The sequence below is a fragment of the Gasterosteus aculeatus genome, chromosome Y (genome assembly GCF_964276395.1).
Source record: "Gasterosteus aculeatus chromosome Y, fGasAcu3.hap1.1, whole genome shotgun sequence".
NCBI classification, from domain to species: domain Eukaryota; kingdom Metazoa; phylum Chordata; class Actinopteri; order Perciformes; family Gasterosteidae; genus Gasterosteus; species Gasterosteus aculeatus.
Window position 1 is genome coordinate 14,592,636 of NC_135709.1, and position 23,672 is coordinate 14,616,307.

General features: G+C 45.6%; 1 protein-coding gene across 5 annotated transcripts in view; it reads left to right on the forward strand.

Moving 5' to 3' along the window:
- LOC120812622 (oxysterol-binding protein-related protein 5-like) overlaps positions 1-17,917 on the forward strand; it is a 45,455-nt gene extending 27,538 nt beyond the window's left edge. For all 5 annotated transcript variants that reach the window (XM_040168757.2, XM_078097817.1, XM_040168758.2 and 2 more), the window contains 14 exons: positions 10,900-11,113; positions 11,320-11,504; positions 12,001-12,082; positions 12,873-12,971; positions 13,104-13,200; positions 13,614-13,712; positions 14,094-14,191; positions 14,373-14,462; positions 14,565-14,701; positions 14,792-14,971; positions 15,153-15,282; positions 15,546-15,660; positions 15,749-15,851; positions 16,173-17,917. In XM_040168757.2, coding sequence (XP_040024691.2) covers positions 10,900-11,113; positions 11,320-11,504; positions 12,001-12,082; positions 12,873-12,971; positions 13,104-13,200; positions 13,614-13,712; positions 14,094-14,191; positions 14,373-14,462; positions 14,565-14,701; positions 14,792-14,971; positions 15,153-15,282; positions 15,546-15,660; positions 15,749-15,851; positions 16,173-16,308 — 1,765 coding nt within the window. In that variant the 3' untranslated portion in view covers positions 16,309-17,917. The remainder of the gene's footprint in view (positions 1-10,899; positions 11,114-11,319; positions 11,505-12,000; positions 12,083-12,872; positions 12,972-13,103; positions 13,201-13,613; positions 13,713-14,093; positions 14,192-14,372; positions 14,463-14,564; positions 14,702-14,791; positions 14,972-15,152; positions 15,283-15,545; positions 15,661-15,748; positions 15,852-16,172) is intronic.
- Positions 17,918-23,672: the final 5,755 nt, after the last annotated feature.

Consider the following 23,672-nt stretch of genomic DNA (forward strand, 5'->3'; position numbering starts at 1 on the left):
AAAGGCAAAATAGGTGATCCTGCAATTTGTAATCATATGCATGCCTTGACAACTAGTTGCTAACCAGCGTTGGACCTTTGATGAGCATAAGCATTTGAAAAATAAATCTAAATTTAGAATGCTTTTGCTAAAATTAGCCTCTGTTCTATTGTGTGTAATTAGTGAAGCTTGTGTGTGTGTGTACTGGATATGTGTGATGCAAAAATAGAGAGGGAGAGAATCTTAAGAGAAATGAGCTGTTCATTTTATGGTGTCATATTTGATAAAAGTGTGGCCTATAATTACCAGGGCGCATTGGAACAAAGGCAGCATGGTGTGACGTTTGTGCCTCTTCACGGGATTGGGTGGCTCTCGGACTCCTCCCGTCCACATTTCAAAATGTGCTTCAGCAAGATACTGACCCCTGTGTGTGTGTGGGTACGTGTGTGCGCACAGCGGTGCGGTGCTTGTGTGTTTGTGTGCGCATGTGTGTGTGTTCAGGTACTGACATGTAGGGTGCAGCGCTTTGACCGGTCGGACAACTCCCATTATTTAGGCTTCATCGAGTGGATAAATTAGCACTTTGTAAAACTGGTTGGAAATCTGCTTCATAGGACGTTAGCGTATTGATTATACAAGCAGGATATAAATGCATTCCAAACAGGGATTTATGTTGTATGAGGGGTTTTTGACCCCTATAAGCCAGCTATTGTATTGTTTACACACTGAAATAGTTTCCTAAACATTGACATAAAGAATAAAGGTTTAATCCTCAGCATTTAATCTGCAAAGCAGCTCACACCCATAGGTGGTGGCCAGTGGCCAGTAACCATACAAATTAGATAAGGAGAGACCGGTGTGACAAAAAAGCTTTGTAACTATCGGCCAAACCAAGAATTGCAATTGTCAGGATTCCCAATCCCCCCGAGTTGGTTGATGAGAAGAATCGCAGCACGTTGATCAATTAAAGTCAAAAAGTTAACATTTATTTAGAAGAGAAAAAGATTACATGAGCAATTCTCCGCAGATATCTGGCTCTAACTATTGCTTGCAAGCAGGAGGTCCAACACACCAGCACGTATCTCAGCACTCGGTGTAATGACGTCTCCGAGCAGTAAAAACGCTGAGTTTTTATACAAATGTGAAAGACATTCTCCGTGCCAGCTACGAGAAGCTGCAAAGCAGGTTGAGATAAGAACCCAGGTGAAGCTGAGGGTAGCACACACACACACACAAGATCCTCCTCAGTGGCCGGTGCAAATCATAATTAATTGACATAAAGTAAAAAATATGGATCCAAAACTTTCGTACCGAATAAGATATGAACCAAGGCCATGAACAGAAGTCCTTTGTTTTGAAGCGTCTATGAGCTTGAGTTGACCGCTCTCCCTTCTCAGGACACAGCTGCAAAGCAACATTTTGTATCATGCTGCTCTTTGCACATCAGGGTCAAATACAGGACACTTGAGACACGGCTTTAGCACAAAACAATGTTATAACATATCTTACAACTACATGCATCTCACAATTCCCCCTTTTGATCTCTTCAGAGATCACCCCAGCTACTGGAGGACGTCAGCTGGATCAGCCCCCTCATCTTGCCTCCTTTCCAGGCCGATAACGGATTGTGTCTTGTTCTTGTCTTTTTTTTGCTAAACTAATGCGGAGAATTGAGAAAGATAGAACAGAGGAGAGGATAGTTATACACTTATTCTTGGTCTTCTTGGTTGTAGACAGTCGACACAGATCACCATGCTCTGGGTGTCTGTCGGTCAACTGCCCGTTGAGAGTGCGTTTAGGGACCCTCCGGTGCCCGTTGCCGCCTCTTGCTCCTGATCTTTCAGGACGTCCTGGAGAGTGCGAGCTGGTTCCTCTGCAGTGGCACACTGGCTCCAGTGGTACCAGGTATCACCTTTCCCTCTCAGCCTCGCTGCATGTGAGGTTCTCTCCTCCACCTGGTATGGTCCTGTCCACCGCGGCTCCGACCACTTTATCTTAATGACCCTCAGGAGGACCCAGGCTTCCGTGTGGGGGTTGTGGGTGTTCTGATCCCCTGTTTTGTCTCGCACCTGGTCCGCAAAATCTGAAACAAGAGCTCGTAGATCGTTATACGACATGCATACTCTTCCGGCAGCTTCCGGGTTGGGCCTAAGCTTCAGGCCGGTACTGGGTCCAGGGAACTGTGTCCCGGTGGTCAGTTCGTACGGGTTGAAACCTGTACCTTGATTTACTGAGCTTCTAATGGCCATTAACGCGAATGGGAGGGCTTGAACCCAGGTTAAATTTGTCTATGCAGAAATTTTAGCCAATTTTTGTTTCAAGTTTTGGTTCATGCGTTCTACTTTGCCTTGAGATTGTGGATGATATACTGTACCAAACGCGTGTTTCAGCCCCACATGAGCCATCCCATGTACCTCCTGTAAACACTTGTTTCTGATGCCCGGCGGCATTACTGGGCGACCATCAGGGGACCTCCAGAGGCCTCCAACCTCGGTAGCCCCTCTTTGCTTCCACACCGTGTTCTCCTGAGGAGACGCCCCCTTTTGGGCTTCCTTAATTCGTTCCTCATTAAGTTGTGGCCCCAACTGTCCCTCATCTTCTGCACTTACCATTTGGATCCAATTTGGTAACCTGCAGCCTGTTTTGCAGCTTGGTCTGCTGCCTGGTTTCCCTTGGCCACCATACTGTTGGAGTTCTCGTGTCCTTTGCACTTAATAATAGCCACGGTGCTCGGTAGAGCCAAGGCTGCCGCCAAATTTTTAATTTCTTGTTCCTGTTTAATCGGTTTTCCTCCAGCCGTCAGAAAACCTGCTCTTAACCACTGTCCCAGCTCCACGTGAGCTGCTCCTACTGCATACGCCAAGTCAGTATGGATGTTCACTGCCTTCCCAGCTGTAATGCTCTTATCAATGCGAGTACCTCAGCTCTTTGAGCTGACTGACTTCCCTGAAGTTTTTCTGCTCCCAGAACCTCTGTTCACGCGTTCGCCAAATCAATGCAAGTGAACCATTGCTGTTGTGGTGTCAGACTAGTCAATACAGTGTACGGGTTTGGGACAGGTACTGTAGTGGTTACCAGTCTGTCATTTATCTTTCTGAGGTCATGTGCCATGCGATATTTACCAGTCCCTGTCTTTTCTACAGGAAGAATGAGGGCTCCAATACACCTGATTTGATGAGGCCCTCGATAGTTTCTTTGATCCCTTCTTCAGCGGCTGGCTTGTGAGGGTATTGGGGTTTGCCAAATGGGAGGACCGTCATGAACTTCAGATGTCACTGGTTTACATGCATTACAAAAACCTACGTCAGTCGGACCTTCTGACCAGAGGTAGTCTGGAAGTTTCTCAAGAAGGGTTGCTGTGCAGGGATGGTCGGTCTTTTCGCGTCCGTGGTCTCTGGACACCTGTTCGTGTGTTACAATAACAGAGTTAGTTGCTTTCCCTGTAATCCTGTACATTTTAGCGGAGGGAGAAAAACAAACATCAGGCAGTTGAGTGCATTCCCAGTCGTCTAGCAGCATCGCCTGTTTCGTCATTAGACCTAGGTCTTTAGCCTGATGTTTGGGATGCAAAGCCAACGACACATGCGGCACTGCATCTTGATTCATTAAATACCATTTTGATTGATCGGAGGAGAGGATGACAGCTGGGGCTACCCTTTCTGGGCCCACATAGAGATTTTGGGACGTCACCTCCCATTCAGTGTTTTCTAAATATTCCAGGAATTCGTCACAATAGCACTCATCCCCTTGTCTATCATAAAACAATGCTACAGGAGGAGGATCTGGAGGAGGAACATACGGATCAAGAAGAGTTATCCAAGGCTTCCACTTTTGGTAAAGAGTCATAACCCCTTCAGGACACTCAGGCTTCAAGAGGCCTCAATAAATGTCTGCATATTGTTGTTGTTGCTGCAGTGGCTGCACCACCCACTGACCTTTCGTTTGTCCATTGTCATTGCAATGCAGAACCGTTCCATCCATCATGGTGACGCTTAGTCCGTCTGGGCTGCACAAGATCGAAGCCCCCGTCTTAAGAAGATCCCTTCCAATAAGATTCACTGGAACTTGAGGCGAAATAACAAAAGAATGAGTCAATGTCTGATTTCCTACTTTCACCAGTAGGGGGACTGCTAGAGGCAGTTTCTGTGACACCCTGGAGAACCCCACAACGCTGACGCTATCTCCGGACATAGCAGACGAGCCCACTGCCGGTATGGTGGAGTATGTGGCCCCAGTGGCAACGGCAACGACAACGGCAGTTGTTGTTGTAGTACCGTGAGTGACAGCATGGGGTCTGCCCTGCCCCTGCTGTCCGGGTCTCTCCCGGAGGTGTGTCACTGAGAGGCATCTGCCTCATAGCCCCAGTCCTCCAGTGTGGGGTACTGTCCTCTAGGGGGCGGTGCAGCATGTGCGTTGGGAGCCCATGCTTCTTGGGGTGGGACACCTCTACCCCTATCCTGTCTTACTTTACTAGGACACTCCTTAACCTGGTGCCCCTCCATACCACAGTGGAAACAACCTCTTCCCCATCTGCGTCCGCCTCTTCCTCCTCCCCCTGTGTATGGACCTCCTCAACGCGCTCCTCCCCAGCAGTTACCTCCATAGCCTCCCCTGTAACCCCACCCTCGGGCTGTCCCATACGACGTCTCCTCCCATGGTGGGAGTGGATACAAATCAGGGACGTTACCTCCAGCTGGGGCAGCCTGTGCAACCATCTGTCGCTCGTCTTTCCCTTTCTGCTTCTTGTCGCTCACTTCCTGTCTTACTTTGGTGGTTTATCTTCCCCTGTCGCTTCTTCTGTCGTGTCTTGTAAATGGTGTAGCAAATTTCTCTCCCACACAGCAGAGTCACTACCTGGCAGGTCTGGGTTAGTGATCATTTTGGCTTTCACACTCTCTGGTACGCCCTCCAGTACCGCCTGTCTAAACCATTCCCTGTGCACTCCCGCAGTGCCTGGGTGATGACCTGTGTGTTTCACCCATGTTTCCTTACATTCGTCCTAATAAGCGCGCAGTGTTTTTCCCCTCCCAAAAAAAAAAAGTCTATTTGTTCTAATAATTTTTCATCATATTTTAAATCCTTGATTCAAGTGTTACACTTTAAAAGGCAGGGTTGACTGGGTCGTCGTGGCGCAGGGGTTAGAGAATGTGTGCTGGGAAGCACAAGGTTGGTGGTTCGATTCCAGACTGCCCCATGTTCCATGTTGAAGTGTCCCTGAGCAAGACACCTAACTCCTAATTGCTACCCGGGCAAAAATGGGAAAAAAGCCATGGGTTTAAAGTGTAACGTAAGTCGCTTTGAATAAAAGCGTCTGCTAAATGACCTGTAATGTAATGTAATGTAAAGCGAAACTAAAAGTTGCAATATCTTATCAACCTGGTAGTTGATTTCATAAAATCCCCTCTACAATCCTCTTGTTCATGTAAAGGTTTTTGGCCGACCTTTGACAGCCCAGTAATTATGAGCTTATTCTTCTAAACTGAAAAGCAAAATGACCATTCATCCTCTTTATTCTATATATATCATGGTATTCAAGAAAGATGCATAAACCTAATTATCACTAAATGATGGCACTCAGGATTAACTTTATTCAACAGCGTGTGGGTGTGCTTCTTAAAGTGAGGAGGTATAAAACCTTTGTCCAGCCTTATTGGCTTCCACCGTTGCTCCCACATCTTCTCACTGCTGTGACCTTTTTACTCCCATAAAACCCTCACTGCTTCAACAGAGATTTATTACGCTTATTTTAGCCGTTGTCGCTTTAAAGACTTTAAATCTTCTTTTTCTTTCTTCAATGCATGTCTACAATTCTACTATTTTTAAATCAAAACTGTAGTAATAGCTTGGAGAGCTTAAAAATGGCTCTGCAGCTGCAGGCTTTTGATTGAGAATCTGTCTCTCCCTCCTTTTCAAATTCACTTACTGAAAGTCACTTTGGATTAGAGCCTCAGCTGAATGAAACATGCAATGCATTGATGTAAAGAATGCCTCTGCATATCTTCATCTGCCCCGAGTATTTACCCATTGTTTTAAAAAAAATTGCCTTTCTCAAACGGCCTTGTTTCCAACCGATTTGATGAGCAATTCATTTATAAAAATTGAAATCTCCGACATAACTGATTGTTGACCCCCATAGTCAAATCAGGAAAAATTAACACCAGTATTGCCTTAATGTCCCCGTTCAATGATCTCTTTGAGTTTTTGCTTGTGGGTCTCACCCTCATGGTGTTGTATGACTGTTCCATGTCTTCATCAACTAATTGACCAACCAAGTTTTCTTTGTTCATTCTAACCTCGAAGTAATAGATCTGCTCATACCAAGATTACACAAAAATGTTACCTCACATTCTCGCCCTCAGTCAATTTCTTCTCCTTTTACCTCCAGCCTGTTTATGCTTCTCTCATGATGTGTGATCGCCTTTAAAAACCCTGTGCATTACTGCATAACTCTTCAAACTCTTTTTCCATCTCTACACTTCCACTTGCCCTTGGTCATACTTTCAAACACCTGCATGTGTCTCTCATAACATTTCGACTTTTTTTTTTTTCCCGTTTTGCTTACCTCCCCATTCCTTTCCCATCAAAATAAACCATCCGATGGCCTCACTGAAGGCCTCCATCATTACAGTCAATTTGCTGACCTTCGTAACTACTTTCACAAGTGGACGAGCATTTGCATTATCAGTCACTAAACCCTACAGCTTCAAACAATGTATCAGAATTTGAACCTCAAACTCCAGTGATATAAACAAAAAGTTCTCTAAACACTTGTGGGTCCTAAAACAACAATGAATATTGTGTCCCTTGAGTCCCTTGATCCCAAAAAGTACCAGCAGATAATACATCAACTTAGCATCAGACCCATCTGTTCCAGACCTCCACTTCAGTGTTAATCTCCACTTTTACTGCTCTTCAGCCCAAAAGCACAGTGGAGGGTGGGAGACATGTCTGTAACTTGCAGATACAAACTCAGCTCATGCTTAGTTTGATCCAATCCATTCATTCATCACTGATAGATCACCAACCTCTCATGGTTTTCGTATCCAAACGTAAAGGTGTACTACTTGTTGAACCATTACAGGATGACCGTCTAACAAGTTTGCATATTTTGTGTACTGGTGCTATCAATGTTCCTTTGATCAGACATTTGCTTCCATCATCAAGATACTGTATCAAGTGTATCGTGCACTATACACTCAATAAGCAGCACTCAACAATTTACAGCCTCTCTCTGAGTTTAGGAAAAGACTCAAAAAACTACAAACATTAATACAAAAAACGGAAACTATATACAACAATTGTCCTTATTTCTCTAAATTTTCAATGACTGTTTACCTCTTTTTTTTTTTAGCAATCTTCCCCACGGTTTTAAGTCTAATTTCAGCTGACACTCTCAGCAGTCTATAATCTCTAGTCTCCCTTCTCCCACAATATGTGCGTCAGTGACGCTCTATCTACCAAACCAACGCCTTTCTCACCGCGTGTCCCGTGTGATCCACAACATCATGTTTCTTTTCTCAGTGGTATCTCCACTCACCGCCACCAACACATCCTCAGTTGGTCATTTATTATTTTCCATCCATACCCCGGCGCTGGCTCCCAGCCGCCGTCCAAATTTACCAAATTTTTTTACCAAATTTACCTTCCATTTAACAGCAGTCAATCAGGTCGTATGTATTTTACCGGAGCAGACAGCTATGTTCTGAAAGTTTATACTAACCTTTCAGAGAAAATGTGTGGAAATTGTGTCCGCGAGCTTATGTTAGTCTCGCAGAATGAATTAATGCCGAAAGTTTATACTAACCTTTCGGAGTCAATGCGTCTGTGAGTTTATGTTAACCTCTAAGACTCAATTATTAAAACCGCAAGTTTATGTTTTAACCTTGCGGTCTGTCTGCGTTCTCAATTCCTTAGAACGTACTTCCAAAACTTTTATTTCTTTAAGTGCATTTCTCAACACATTTATTTATTTATTTAATCACTCCTCTCTCTCCCCCTCCACACTCCAAAGCGCGCTGTGTATTTTTACTGTATCCCAGCACCTCTCTAAGGGCTGCACGTGTCTCGGAATCGAACGTACGGTTTTTCTAAGGAACTCTAACCCTGGGTGACCAGCCCGCAGAGCTTTGGGGGTCCCCAGTTCCCAGGCGCCTGTACCTAGCAGACTCAGCCCTCGTCAGGGTCCTGAGGGGGGTTGCCAAAACCGAGACCAGTTTTTCGGGGGTCCCCAGATCCCCAGGACACCACACCTAGCAAAATCAGCCCTCGTCAGAGTCTGAGGGGGTTGCCAAACCAGAGACCAGGATATTGACTCCGAATCAATTCCCCTAATTTATGTCGGATTTTTGGATCCCTCGATACCCAGCGGTATCCACTAAACCATAGTTAATGTCTCTATTGCCAAACTTCAGCGCCGTTCGATTCCTTTGATTTATGACGGATACTTGATCCCTTGGTACTCGCAGGTACCCACTAAACAACAGTAATCACTTCTTTTTTGGATTCCAGACCTTAAGCACTGCAGTACTTTTCCCGTACCCGGCGGCACGCAAACCAACACTCGGCGGTGTTCATCCCATCGATGTAATTTTTTATTCTTTTCTTTTTTCTTTTTAGAGAATTGCTCAAGTATTAATTTGGCTCGTACACCACCAATCCACAACATACTCCTTACTTTAGCGTATTCAATATACAGAATTAGATGTAACTGGTTTCTGCTTACCTTGTTTTGAGGCCGACTTGGGAGTACGTCGCGTTCAGCAGGTGTAAGCGCTTTGGATCAAATTCGCCTTTGAAGGAAAACCTCTCATCCCGGACGAGCCCCCAAATTTACAGGAGCTTGAGTTGACCGTCCTCCCTTCTCAGGACACAGCTGCAAAGCAACATTTTGTATCATGCTGCTCTTTGCACATCAGGGTCAAATACAGGACACCTGAGACACGGCCTTAGCACAAAACAATGTTATAATATATTTTACCACTACATGCATCTCACACAATGCAACCTTGTTTGCCTTTTGTCAAACCCTTTTTACCCCATTCCAAATCTATTCCAGTTATTTGCATCCCCTGTTGAAAGTGCACGTTGTTGTTTGTCGGCTGTTTTGCCTTCGACATTAGACATCCCCTCCCCTTCTCTATGGCTGTACCCTCCATCTGGCCATCCATCCCAGCACTCCCTCCTCTCCTGTGTATCTCCCAGCCAGTCACAGCCGCCCCCACAATCACATGACTGACAGAGGAGCAGGAAGATGAAGTAGAATGAGAGCCACACACGCATACCGACACATTGCCACACAGACCCCCCCCCACACACACACACACACACACACATACACTTGCAGGAAGCAGGTGTACCAGAGACAAGGGAACAAAACTGCACCTCTTTTAGTCACCCTCAGAGGAGAGGAGAGGAGGACAGACGCTGTGAAACACTGCTGAAATCATCGTTGGTGTTTTGTTTCCTGAGGAGGTTTTTCTCTACGCTGCGTGTCTTTTGAGGTAAGGAAAGCAGCCTCCGCACCAAGGCGTGTTTGGGTTAATAAATAACGTTTGCAGTTGGGTAGTGATCCACAGAGTGCGCGAGAATGTGACTGCGCTCGTCCGTCGAGCCCTCGGGCATTTTGAAAAACCAAACTCCCTTCCATTGTGGTTTGGGCAAATAAGCTGTTGAGTGGTTTTCTGAGCTCCGAAATCCATAGCTGAACGCAGTTTGATAGGCGGAGACACACTACGTGTCCCTTCATCTGACTCCGGTATTTGTTGGGATTAAACGTGTGGAGGTTCTGTGAAATATCTGCCGTAAAACCTTTTTCTCCTTGTCTGCTTATGAGTCCCTTTGAATTTGTTCTTTGACGCGTGCACCCACCACAGTGCACAAACACCCACTGTTTGACTTGAACAGCAGTTGAAGCATTAGATCCACGGTGTTCCCTATTAGCTTATTATCAACTTTCCCCTCCCCCACTTCCTCTTCTCCCTCCTGTTTTTCCTGTCTTCTGGCTCTCTATAAACTGGTGAAGGACTTTCTTCACTGTGTTTCCCTTCTCTTCTTTTTGGTACTTTGATTTGGTCGTTGCAGCAGACCTGCCTTCTGGGTTCGATTAGACCTACATTGAGAAAATAATGGATTTTCAACTTTGTGTGTGTGTTTGTGTTTGTGTTTGTGCGTTTGTGTGTGTTTGTGCATGTGCTTTAGGTAAACCCTGTTTGTTTACCAGGAGTTTTTTGCACGTCGCATTCAAAGCCAGTAAATGGGGGGATGGAAAAAGGATGAGATGGTGTGATCTGGTGAGGTGTGTTGGGGTTGTCTTGGCAACTAGACGGGTCATATTAGCTAAATACATCCAGGTCAGTCAGATTTCTACAGTGATGGGGGCTCTGACGCAGTAGCCTTACACATCATAGTCGGGAGGAGGAGATTTTATTCTCAAAGGACATTCGGAGCCTCGGTGAGTTTGTGTAGGTAATTTCAGTGTTCCTCCGACATCTCTGCTCTGCGTGAGCCGTTTAAAGGTTGCCTCGGTGGTGAAGCAATCAACAAAGCTTTGGCAGCAGTGAAGTGAAACCCAATAACATGCTTTGTAATGTCATGTGACATTACTTGGCTTGAATGGCCAATAAGAATCATTAAAACTTCCTACGGTTACCCTTAATTTATTAATCGGTCAGTAATGACTAACTAAAAGCTAGTTATGATACCTATTCAAATCTATTTATACGCAACCTGTCAAACACCAGCGCATAGTTCTCCATATTTTACAAACAATCTACCTAATTGGCTCCTTTGATTCTTCATTTTCTGTAATTTACTACATTATTTCCAGAAAAGGTTTGTAAGCTGGACACACTTTAGCAAGCGGTTTGATATCAGGGATGCTCATCAACATGCTAACCACGGGCTTCTCCTATCCGTTACCAGGTTAAATGACAGTGTGCTGCTGGGCAATCACCACATGGAGCAGGACGGCTTTTCAGACAAATCGGAGCGCGAGGCTCACGATGACTGGGACACCGCGACCAATGAGAACGGCGGACGGCTGACGGAGGAGAGCGACATGGACCAATCAGACGAGCTGTCCACAGGCCCACAGGCCACAGCCTATGTGGAGCAAAGCACAGAGGAGATGGCTGAGGCGAGTCGCCGCTTTCACATTGACAGTACTTATGCACCTAGTTTCCTCATTCTGAAACATACCGACGCATAATGTGTCATTCTCTAACCTGAAAAACATAACGTGTCATTTTCTCTTTGCACATTTTTGCAATCTCTGACCAGAGAGCCGTCAATGTAACCAGAGGCTGCGCTAATCCGCTTGCACTCAATTCTGTGTTGCTTCAGTCCGGCGAGGCGTCCCAGGTGGAGACCGTGTCAGAGGAGAACAAGGGGCTGATCTGGAGCCTGCTGAAGCAGCTGCGGCCGGGCATGGACCTGTCCAAGGTGGTGCTGCCCACCTTCATCCTGGAGCCCCGCTCTTTCCTGGACAAGCTGTCCGACTACTACTACCACGCTGATCTACTCTCGCAGTCAGTATTTAAAGTCACTGTATTCTGACTTTTGAAAGGGCACCGGAAAGATCCGTCAAGGGTGCATTTGATTCAAAATGTAAATCGGACTGGCAGTTTCACACTCAGTAATGTTAGGAAAGTTTAATTTTTCATGTGGTAGAGCCTTGTGTTCCTTAAAGCCGATGCTGTAAAGGTTGTTACTTTTAAGAAGTCATGTCGCAGTCATTCCGTCTCCCTGGGAAATAAATGGCAGTTCTAAGAAGGGGGGAATTTGCACTGCAACAATAACTAACCGATTCTTAATGGAGCAATTACTACAGTTAACAGTGAATAAGTATTTTGTATTTCATTGTTCTGCGTCTTCTGTTGGCCGTATGGGGAACCAAACCTAGACAGTGCTATGTAACAGTCTGGTACATGTTCGGTTCACATGGAACCAGATGAATCCTGCATTCACTATCCGTCTGATTTTTTCATATGGTAATTGTGTCCGTGTGCATCTTTCCTGCCACAGGGCTGTACTGGAGGAGAGTGGATATGGTCGGATCAAGCAGGTGTTGAGATGGTACTTGTCTGGCTTCTACAAGAAGCCCAAGGTAAGACTACTTCATATTGTACTGTCTGACCTTTTCCTGTCCTATTTGCCTCAATACAGGACAACCTTGCTTTCAGGATTCAGCCCCTGTTTTTTGTGGTGGAGAGTTTTTAAAGATGATAGATTGGCACAATTAGATTATCGCACAATTACCTTTCTTCAAAGTGTTTTTCACATTAAAATTCAGACCATTTATCAGTTAAAATAAAATGATATGGTAGACCTATTTTTCAATTGAATTAATAGGAATAATCTAAGAATAAAAAGAATAAATAAAGAATAATATAAGAATAATTTAAGTTTTGGGAGCACTGGGAAATGGTCTCTTAATTTTAGTATTTATTTTCTCGCTGCCTCAGTTGGTCTCACATCCTTCTGATATGAAATTCTCTTGAAACAGCATTTCTGATCTGGGTCGATTGCTGCACTGAAAACATCGGGAGACACTTGATTTCACTCGTTAGGAAGCCGGCCGCTAACGTCTTTCTCAACCCTTTTTGTGCAGAAAAACTTTGATGGAGCTCACGGGAGATAGATGGGTTTAAAGTTGGAAAGTGATCATTACGAGGAATCTATAGGACTTTCTTCATGCAATGTTGTACGCTAATCTCCTGCAGAACTATTGAGTCCAGACAATTGGTGGCATTATTTAGGACTCAACTAATCTTTTGGATCCAGTGATTATCTGCCATGTAATTGGTCGGTAATTAGTTGGTAATCGGTTAAGTGTCCTTGTGCCAGAAGATTCTTCCTTTGATACTAAAATAATTGTATGTGTTTGCACTTTCCAGGGTCTGAAGAAGCCTTACAACCCAATCTTGGGGGAAACGTTTCGCTGCTGCTGGCTTCATCCCCAAACCGACAGCTGCACTTTCTACATAGCCGAACAGGTGAAAGCAGATTGGTAGCTTCACAGAGCACAAACCTGTGAAAAGCAGAGGGTCTAAAATGAATACATGCTAGGGTATCTGATACCTCTTTTTCTCACACTGCTGCTCAAATGTCTCTCTCTCCCCTTGCAGGTGTCCCATCATCCGCCCATCTCTGCCTTTTATGTCTGCAATAGGAAGGATGGCTTTTCAATCAGCGGGAGCATCCTGGCCAAATCCAAGTTCTATGGTACGCAGCATACTACAATATGTAATCTGTTTGACCAATGTAACCAATGCACATGCAATAAAAGTACTGCAACGCCACAGCAATCTGCTCATTGGTTGGGCTTTGTATCATTTTTAAAAAAGGGACAATACCAGTACCCTGCAAGTCACACCAATAGAGAACGTCATTGGATGCCCATCATGGTATTGCATTGGGCTCAAATGGCGGTTACCGTTGGCAACACTGTCCCGGCTTAATGCCTCCCCGGCGGATCCTCCCCGGCGTAACAACGTTAGCTCCGTCAGCACTGTTAACAGTGCTAGCTGCTAGCTAGCCATCTTCACTGTGAGAGCCTCTTGGTGGTAATCCCAGGTCTGAGGGTTGCAGCGGCTGTGGTATTGATTTGGTGCACAACTGTCCTCCTGCTGTTGTAGGTAACTCCCTGTCAGCTATTCTGGATGGCAAAGCCAGGCTGCTGTTCCTGGGCAGGGACGAGGAGTATGTCATCACCATGCCGTATGCTCACTGCAAAGGTATTTCTACACTAATCATTTCTAGATACTTTGCGTCTTAATCCAGGATAGAAATATGTAATATTCTGCGCTACTTTCGTTACTGAAATATAGATTTTTGATTTACCTATTCCATTTAATCATTGATTGTATAAATATGAATGGTGATGACATGGCAAAAAAACGGGTAAAGCGTGGGCAAAGGGTGGAGGTCCATGCTGTGTAGGTCGGGGGTGGGCTGCTTACTTCTCTGCAGAGCTCCCAACTCCTGACCACAGACTGCCAAAAGGTCATAAATGATTTTTCTGAGCTGTACGTCCTCGCTGGGAATGTTATGCTTCATCCCCAACGGTAATTCGGTATTCCCCTCATGCTGTAATACTGCGCGTGTGCCTCCTGAAGGGATCCTGTACGGCACTATGACGCTGGAGCTGGGTGGGAAGGTTACCATCGAGTGTGAGAAAACCAAGTGTTTCACAGAGCTGGAGTTCAAACTGAAGGTACACTTTTCCACGAGTAATAGCAATAATATTTTTAAATTAACATCGGCTAGCGTTTTTGTTGTTGTTGTTGTTGTTGTTGTTGTTGTATACTGTGATGGTTGCTTGATTAGTGGAAATTGATACCGTACGTTCTGAGATAACAGCAGACCAAATGAAGGTGTTTACACTTTGACCGCAGCCTTTTCTCGGAGGCGCCTGCTCTGTGAATCAGATCAGCGGGAAGATCTTTGTGGGAGAGGAGCTACTGGCTACCGTGGATGGACACTGGGTGAGAGCTTTTCTCCAGCCCCCTTCTGGAAATTGTTGGCAAAAACAATAGACGTTTTTGCAGTGGGATGGAATGGGCGTGAACATTTTAGTTGCCTTCCAGGACAACGAGGTGTTCATCCAGGAGAAGCGCTCGGGCCAGCAGGAGAGTCTGTGGAACCCGAGCTCAGACATCCGCAGCAGCCGCCTCAAGAGACAAGTGGTCCAAATCGAGCAGCAGGGAGAGTTTGAGTCCGAGAGGTAAACCCCAATTGCTTACTTCTCAAGAAAGTGACTAGTTTGTGTAGAATATATAACATTGATTGGGTCATTTTAAAATGCTCTTGACAGACTCTGGCAGCATGTGACCAGCGCCATCATGGACCGGGACCAGCTGAGGGCCACCCAGGAGAAGTTTGTGCTGGAGGAAGCTCAGCGGAGAGAGGCCAAGGAAAGAGGGGACAAACCCTGGAGCTCCCAACTTTTCCACCAGGACCCGGTCACCTCCGAGTGGACCTACAGGCACATGGAGTAAGAACACACACACACACCAAAATAAAACGTGGGACATGGCACACACTGTTAAGCCTTTATTGGTTTAGATTTTAGGTCAGTGTAACAAGACTTGAGCAGTCGAGTAAGGAGAGGAAACATTAACGATGCATCCACACGTGAATGATTCTGCAGCTCATGACATTTTCCTGTTTCTCAGCACACGACCGTGGGACCCTGAGCGCTGTCTGGTTCAGTTCGAGAAGGACGGAGTGGTTCAGACGCACGAGAAGAAGCAGAGGCGACACAACGGCCTCTCCTACAGCCACAGCTGGGCCAGCCAACAGAAGGTTAGCCTGACCAATCGCACGCCGCCAAGCCGGAGCGACGTCCATCCATCACAGATGGTTGCTGAGATTTCATCTAAACGAAAGCTGCAGCAGATATTTGGGCTGACGAGCGCGATCAGACCTTTTCTTTCTCGCTTGTTGTCAGATGAACCGCCTCCCTGCTGCAGCAGCTTGCATGTCATTGTCCATCGTGTCTGCAGTAACTTAAGCTTAACTCGAGTTTAAGTAATCTGCACTCAAGGTGCTTTTTTACCTTGTCCCAGGCGGAGATGAATGGGAAACGAAGGAAGGCCAGCAGCCAGCCGTCCAGCTGCAGCCAAAACACGGAGAGCAGCAGCACCACACCAGAACCCACACACGAGTCCTCGGACAATGAAAGTGAGGCGCGCGCGAGCACAACCGAAGCCAACAGAGTTATGAAATGGCCACGGCACACGTCTTATGTCCCCTCCTGTTATGTCCCCAGGGTTCTCAAACCAGTGTGCGCGGTGCAATAAAGAGGTGAAGGACATTGCCCTGTTAGAGGCCTCCATCACATCCATACAGAGGACCCAGCAGGACATCCAGCGGTGAGGATAACACACACACACACACACACACACACACGGGGTGAAGTGGGGAAGCATGATGGATTCAGAGGTCAGACCTTGAGTCAGTTTTCTCAAATTGAAGCTGTCATTCAGCCATGTTTAACTTAAGGGTAAGGATAGTGTTAAAGATTGTAGAACATACGAATTTGTGTCAATTGTTACAGAAATATCCATAATTGCATTATGATTAAATCATTTCAGAACTTGAACCAACCAGTTTTCCATTGTAACATGGTTCTTTTGTGGTATTTTGTTACTGAGCACTGTTGAACCTTTCGTTCACCCTTTTCCCCCCCGTAGGAACCTGGTGGCTCTGAGTCGTCAGCTGACCCGTCGCAGCGCTACAGATGACAGCGTGTCGCTAACGGGCCGCCACTGTCTCATCCTCTGTGTGCTGCTGGTCTCCCAGCTCCTCCTCAACTACGTTTTTACCTGAGCCCGCTCCACTGGGAGGAGCTTCCCTCCAGCACTGATCTGGCATCAGATCCCTCCAAAAAGCACAGACTACAATCAGCGGACGAGGGCCGAGACCACAGATCAGTGTTTTAGAGGGGCGCTTTGTCCCTTTTTTTGTTTCCTCTGAGGAGGGAGGAGTATGGACAATTAAGCAATAAACACAGCCACAGCCACCGCCTGTCAGCGTCCTGCAGAGAGGAGCAGCACCCCCTAGTGTAGCCAGACGGAAACAGCCCCGGCACCCACACACTTCGGACCGGAGATGAGGGATCAGAGACGAGCATTGCTGCAAAGATTTTCAATAAAAAGATGAAATTTAAGATGAAGAATAATTTTGAAATAACGAAATGACAAAGAGACATGTTTCACCATTCCTTAGTATCTTTTTTATATTTCCCTGCAATACTGTTTATCCGTTAGAGTAATTGTATGTGCGTTGTTAGTACCTACACTACAGTAGGCCCTATAATCGCAGGCAGCGCATCACTTGGGATTTCTCCTGCTCACTTTCCACTCCAGATTTGGGCCTTAAATGCTGAAGCCAAAAAGAGGAAGGAAAAACAAGAGAAATGAAGGAATATCTTCCAACAGTGCAATTCTGTGCATTTTCTATCGATGTACACTCAAATACACTCCGTCTCGTCTTTAAATGCGGATGATTTTACCAAAACAGTATAATCCGAAAGGACAGAGTACTTGTTTACAGGGAGCACTGTGTGTGTTTGTAGTGGCACGTAGGAAGGCTAACGGGCAGGAGGCAGGGCGGACTGCCAAAAAGAGTGTCTTTTGTACTTGTGTGCCTGTGGTGCTGTAACGGAAGGGATCACGGCGCTGCTTCCGGTCTGGACCGCGGCACGAGTGCGTACAATCAGTCGGAAGAGAGGGCCGGTGGAATGGGTGAAAATACACTAAAATAATGTCCACACATTGGCCCGATAGAAGAAGACGGTTTGTGTGTGCGTCCTTGTCCACACCACTTTCAAATGTCTGTTAAAAGATGTTAACACTTAGTAATGAGTCGTCTTTTTTTTTTTTATCAACTTGTATATATAAATGTTTGTCTGGAGGCCTGCGTTTCAAAGAGAGATTTCAGAATGTATTTATTGGATGATTAACTTAACCTTCCTAATCTAATACAGCTTGCAGGACAGAGACCCGGGACAATTGCTCTCCCATTGTTGTGCGTGTCCTACCATTTGTATGTTAGTGAATGTGTGTGAAGGAGCACATGTGTGTGAGTAGGCCATTACGGTTGTGCTATACAAAACCAGATCTGTGATCTCAGTTTTTACTGGTTTTTAACCCTTGAATTTTAGTCTCCAGTCCTGATCTGCCCAACCGGAGAGAACAAGAGCACAAGAGCACAAGAAGAAGGTCGACTTTGAATGCTTTTATTTACACCTTCATTTGTTTGTTCTTTTCATTCTTTTCCTGTTTTGTACTCTACTGCCATGTGGTGGGATTCTACATGCCGGATGTTTTTGTCATATTGAACGAAACTGCAGAGAACATGAGGTCGCCCGATGTTTGCATTCATACTCGTTGCGTACTGTAGCACAACAGTAAAACATTTCAACCCTGTCACTGCATTTTGTTGTCATTAATGTCTTGTAATATAACATGTGATATACATTATTTATATCTTCTGGTGTTTGAGACATCCAGAAATCCTTTACATAAGTAGTTTCCACAGTAGTGGATTCGCTCCAGCAGAGGGGGATGTTGATCTGTGCAAAGTCTCTCAGCTGGGACTGATGGAAGCTTCCAGGTGTTGGTTACAAACAAATGACGAAAGTAACTTTATACATTTACTCAAGTACTTTACTCGAGTATAATTGTATGCTACTATTTCTACTGTAATATATTTCAGAGAAAAATATTGTGTTTCACTTGAGACCATTTATTTAAGGTTTTGGGTAATCAGGATTTAAATATGATCAACGGTTACAATGAGGATTATTTTCATTATGTTCTACACTTTTAGACGTACACTTCAACTTGAACACTCTGAATTACTTATAAAACCCATCACACTTTACATCACATACTATATTAGACTAAGATATTTGTATTTACACGATGTAATTCCTGACTTAAATGTCATGATAGACTTTGACATTGTTTTGTTTGCTTTGGATCAATTTATGTTGTTTTTAAATTTTTTATTCAAAAATAATTTTGCCAAGTTGAGGATTCCCTCTGGGGGACCCGAATCCTACATGGGGGTGTTACTCCGAGCCAATAAGCACGGTGAGTAGCCCATTCTAATTCCACAGCTCAAATAGCAACAAGGGTCAAAATGAACATCTGATACCAAGCGGTGGAGGACGGGTCCCTCATCATGTGTAAAAAGAAAAAAGAAAAAAGAATCCAGTTTCTTTTTAGTCTAGCATAACTGGTTGAAAACAAACACAAAATTTAATTTAATTCTACAAAGAAAGCACAAGTTGCAACTTTCAGCACAACGCAGCTAATGACAAAAATATCATTAGAGCTTTTACATAAAGAACATTTAGCTTTCCTCTTCCCACATACATATTCTGACCAATAAAAACACCTGTTTTACTTACAGTTAAGGCAGAATCATAAAACAACTAAAAATATGCTCAGAGAATAAAGCATATTCCTGCCAAGTGTGTCTCACCGCCAACTGCTGTGATGTTTAACCGAGTGAACACAAAGTCTTATATAAGACATTCTGCCCCCTTATTGCACCAGGAATGCATGAATGTAGCCTACAGCAATGCTACACACTATACACGTTAAATTCACACCATTAATGACTTCATAAATGGCTTCATATTTTTCTCTACTCGAGTCTAGTCTGCAGGAATTTGGAAAAAAAAAAGGGATTAGACCCAAACATTTCCTCACCATGTCACCCTGGATGTACTCTTATCATAGATATAATCTGGATAGATCTAAATGTGGATCTAAATCAGACAGTCCACATTTCCTCCAACAATCTGTTAAATCTTAACGTTTTAGTCACATGTTTTGTTTTCCATTGAAGAAGCAGAGTGGGCACATTGGTAGCAGGGCAAAGATCAAGGAGCGATCTCATCCCACGTGGTTTGTTTCTATTCTGCAGCTAAACTGGATTTTTGAGTGGGTGCACACTGGGCCATTGTGCCGTCTGAATGTATGTGTAAGGCTGGCAGGAGGACAGCAGTCCAAACAAGGCCACATAGCGTAGAGTGTGCGTGTGTTTATCTTCCAGGCACTGAGGCCTCCACCGAACGACGTTCCTTTTAGTTTGTATGAGTGAGTTTGTAACAGTTGCCCTGATTTGCCCTGATTCCTTTATCATACCTTTGTCCGTTTCCCAGCGTGTTTGTGTCCGTTCATGTCTTCTGGTACTGGAAGAGTAAGGGAAGTAAACTGCTCAAACACAGCCCACCGCACGCCGCCAGTGCCAAAGAACACGCTGAGGAAAACATCACAACAGCACTGAGTCACACAGAGGTGGAGGCCACACTGAAGCACATTTCAGTCTATTTTAAAAGTTGCTCATGTGCATGTTTCTCCTAGCTGAAATTTCAAGATTGACCTTTTAGGGAATATATTTGCTGTTTTTTTTTGTCTGTTTGTTTGCTATATTTTATCGTGCATTTTGATATTTGCTATTGTGAATGACTTATGCACTGTGTTTATTGTTATGCATCAATCGCTTGGCCAAATTCCTTGTGCATCTAACGTTCTTCGCGTGTTTTCTGATTCTCATTCTGTTGACTTCTTTATGCTAGGCTAACCTGTTGCTACTATAGATGTTGCTTCGAATGTTGCGTGCAGACATGGAAGAAGACTCATCTAAACTCCATGCATGCACTCTTTTCAATTCAAAACTCATCTTGTGTAATTTGGGTAATCACCAAAACAAATGAAAAGCTTTTCTGTGATGGCCATAATTGTCTTTTCTGAAATCATTTTGAGTAGCTGAGTAGCTGTCAGGGGTTTCAGCCATACTTATTATACTTGTAAATAATCCCTTTTCTTCTCAAGTGAGCAAGTGACAGAGGCCAACTGTCCACGAGGAGTGTCCTGCTGGTTTTGGCTCTCAGCAGGACTCGGGTCGGATGTTCGCCCTCCGGGTCTTCGCTCCGTTGCAGCTCAGGCCCGGCCCGAATATGCAGAGACAGAGGATCGGTCTGGACTGGTCTCTGAGAGAACAGAGGGGAGGGAGTCTGGATCTCTGGCGCTCCCTGGGGCCACGTCCGTCATGCGTCTGCCTCTTTATCTCTGCACACGGGCCGACCGCAGTGGCGGCTGTGCCTCAGAGGGTACAGCAGGTCACGTTGTATTTACAAGGTTGCCGCTTTGATGCCCAGTCAACATGCTGAAGTACCTTTGAGCCAGTTACTGAACCCCGAAGTGCCCCGCAAGCTGTTCACAACCGCCCGCTGCATCCTCCGTGCTTAGGAACGGTTAAATCCATCAGATCTAATCAATCGTGTGTCAATGTGTTTGTCTTTCTGCTAATTTAGACTTTTGACAAAACAGCAATTTAAGCTCCCCATCGTCATAGAACTGTTAATGTTGTAACTTTAGTACTTTAGTTCTTCCTGTTCTTGATTTTAAAGCTAAAGAAAGTTCCACTCTTTAGTGCTTTGGTTTTGCAGTGTGGTATTTACATGTAAGTATAATCCTTACTATTTCTTCCACTAGTGGACCTAAAACAAAAAATGGTGTCATATCCTTTATTTAAGATTTAAATCTTCTCCATCCATCCATTGTCTAACCGCTTATCCTGCACACAGGGTCGCGGGGGGGCTGGAGTCCATCCCAGCCAACCTCGGGCGATAGACAGGGTACACCCTGGATTGGTCGCCAGCCAATCGCAGGGCTACACAGAGACGCACAACCATTCACACTCACATTCACACAACTACGGACAATTTAGATTCACCAATTAACCTGATCCCCAGAGCATGTCTTTGGACTGTGGGAGGAAGCCGGAGAACCCGGAGAGAACCCACGCAGACACGGGGAGAACATGCAGACTCCACACAGAAAGGCCACTGGGTGGAATCGAACCCAGGACCTTCTTGCTGTGAGGCAACGGTGCTAACCACCACGCCACCGTGCCGCCCGGTTAAATCTTCTCACAAATCCTTTTGGTGAAAAGTTGTAATGTCATTTAGTTGTATATAACTTACCCAATAATTATGTAGATTGAATTTGGGATTTGTGACCACAGTACTCTTGACTCTCACTGTGTGATAATCTGTTTAATTTGGTAAATATCATTAGTGTTTGTGAGCCTGACGTTCTCCTCCGTCCGAGCCAAACTCAAACCCTCTTCTATCAACCCATTAAACTTGACATTTGATGGTCGAAAAGCTGAACGTACTGTAAAAAAGAAAACTCTTCAGCGCGAGGACCCATTTGTTGCTGATGCTGCAGCAAATCCCCGCTGGTTTGTTGCTGTGCCAACCAGCCACTTCATGTGATGTAACTGCGAGGAACAGGATGTGGGCCGCTCCTCTTGTGCAGACAGGTAGACACGACCTGCCAAAACACTCTCTCTCTCTCGCTTAGAGACGCTCATCTTCTGTCTTCCCCTCCCTCAAAGGAACGAAAGAAACACCAAAAGCAGCGGAGCGAAACAGCATCCTTCAAAGTTCTAAGAACTTCGCAACAACCGGCAATTACGAAAACCCCCAAATGCATTTTTTATCTGGTTGTGCCTCTGACAGTTTGATTTGTTACCATGGCGGCGGTGCGGGTTTCCAGCTCCTGCCTGGTCTTGTCGCCGCAGCGCTCTGCCCATCCCCACAGGTTAACAAGACAAACGCACGCTCGCCCAGAGGGGACTTACCGCTGCACGCCCCGTCTACACGTCACCTCCTCCCTGGAGGAAAATAGGCCAAAAGGAGAGCGATCATTCACTTTTCTTACATCAGAGACATCAGAGACATCATCGCCACATTTGTGAGTTGCTTGACCCATGTGGCATGCGTGCAATTCTGCAGCCTCAAGAGGACGTATGATGCCTAAATATAGTGGTGAAGTGACAATATTATGTTTGTGTTGGATCCTGTTCCTCTGTAGTTCGCGCAGGTTTAAAAGCTGCTCTTCCTGTCTCCCTCCTGCGTGTCACCGCGTTGTCCTCCCAGCGTTGGTCAGTTGGGTCAGGGAATGTCCTGCTAACCCGCTGGTTTACAGCCATTCTTTAATGCCAACGCCCCCCCTGCCTCCCTCCTCCCTTTCACATCCGTCCGTCGCACAGTTGCCGGTGATCTAATAAACACGAGAGTGAAAGCTGTGACGAGAGGTCACAGCTGGTGCGTGCACGTATGTGTGTGTGTGTTTGTGTGTGTGGGTGTGTGTGTGTGTCTTTGAAATCCTATACAGACATCCTACTTGCTACTGGGATCACCGGCATCAACACAGACGGTGTGACCACGGGAAGGCCCGCAATTGTTGTTGTTGTTTTAAACTCCCATTACAATAATGAAGGTACCGACATGGACAAAATTGAAACACTTTCGTATGTTAAGCCACACACACACACACACACACACACACACACACACACACATGATACACACGGACGTATGAACCACAGTTTCACTCTGGGAAGACACACTGTACATTCAGATTTTCCACAATAGAAGCTTTTCGTTGCAGGGTCCCCGTTGTCTGCGGCGAGATCTTGACCCTAGTTAGAGAGACAAGAAGTGTCTTTCTGTGTGTGTGTGTGTGTGTGTGTGTGTGTGTGTGTGTGTGTGTGTGTATGTGTGTGTGCTCGTATCCATGTGTGTTTGTGCTCGCTCAGCTCTTCCATCCCGGGGCCCAGATTCCAGCGGACCTCCCTGCTCTTGTGTCCGAGGGGGCGTCAGAGCAGGCTTTGAAGGAGGCTCCGGTGACTCATTAACCAACAATCCATCCGCTCTCCGCGTCCTCTTCACCCTCCGAACATCGCCATCCTCGCCCTCGCGCCCCCCCCCCCCCCCACCCCCTCTACTCCCCTCGTCCTCTGGCACAGATAGCAGACACAGATCCACGCACACACACGCCCTCGATGAGCGTTGACTGCAGAAAAGGGATTCTGTTTCTTCAGGGACTTGTGGACCGAACCCCTGTGAAAGACACATTCACTGCACTCGCTGTTTTCAAATCGAATGTTCCAACACGACGTCCTAACCTCGGCCTCCGTCTCTCCCGCCGGAGTCGTTTCTTCACGTTTCCTTCAGGATCGTGTAAAACTACACCTCAAACTCCTGTTTCCACAGCTCCCACGGGTCGATCCCCCACTTTCAACCGGTCTGAACTCACAGCTGTGAACCTCATGGGGGCCGAGCCAGACATCTGCGCCCATGCTTGAGCGGTTTGTGTGAGATC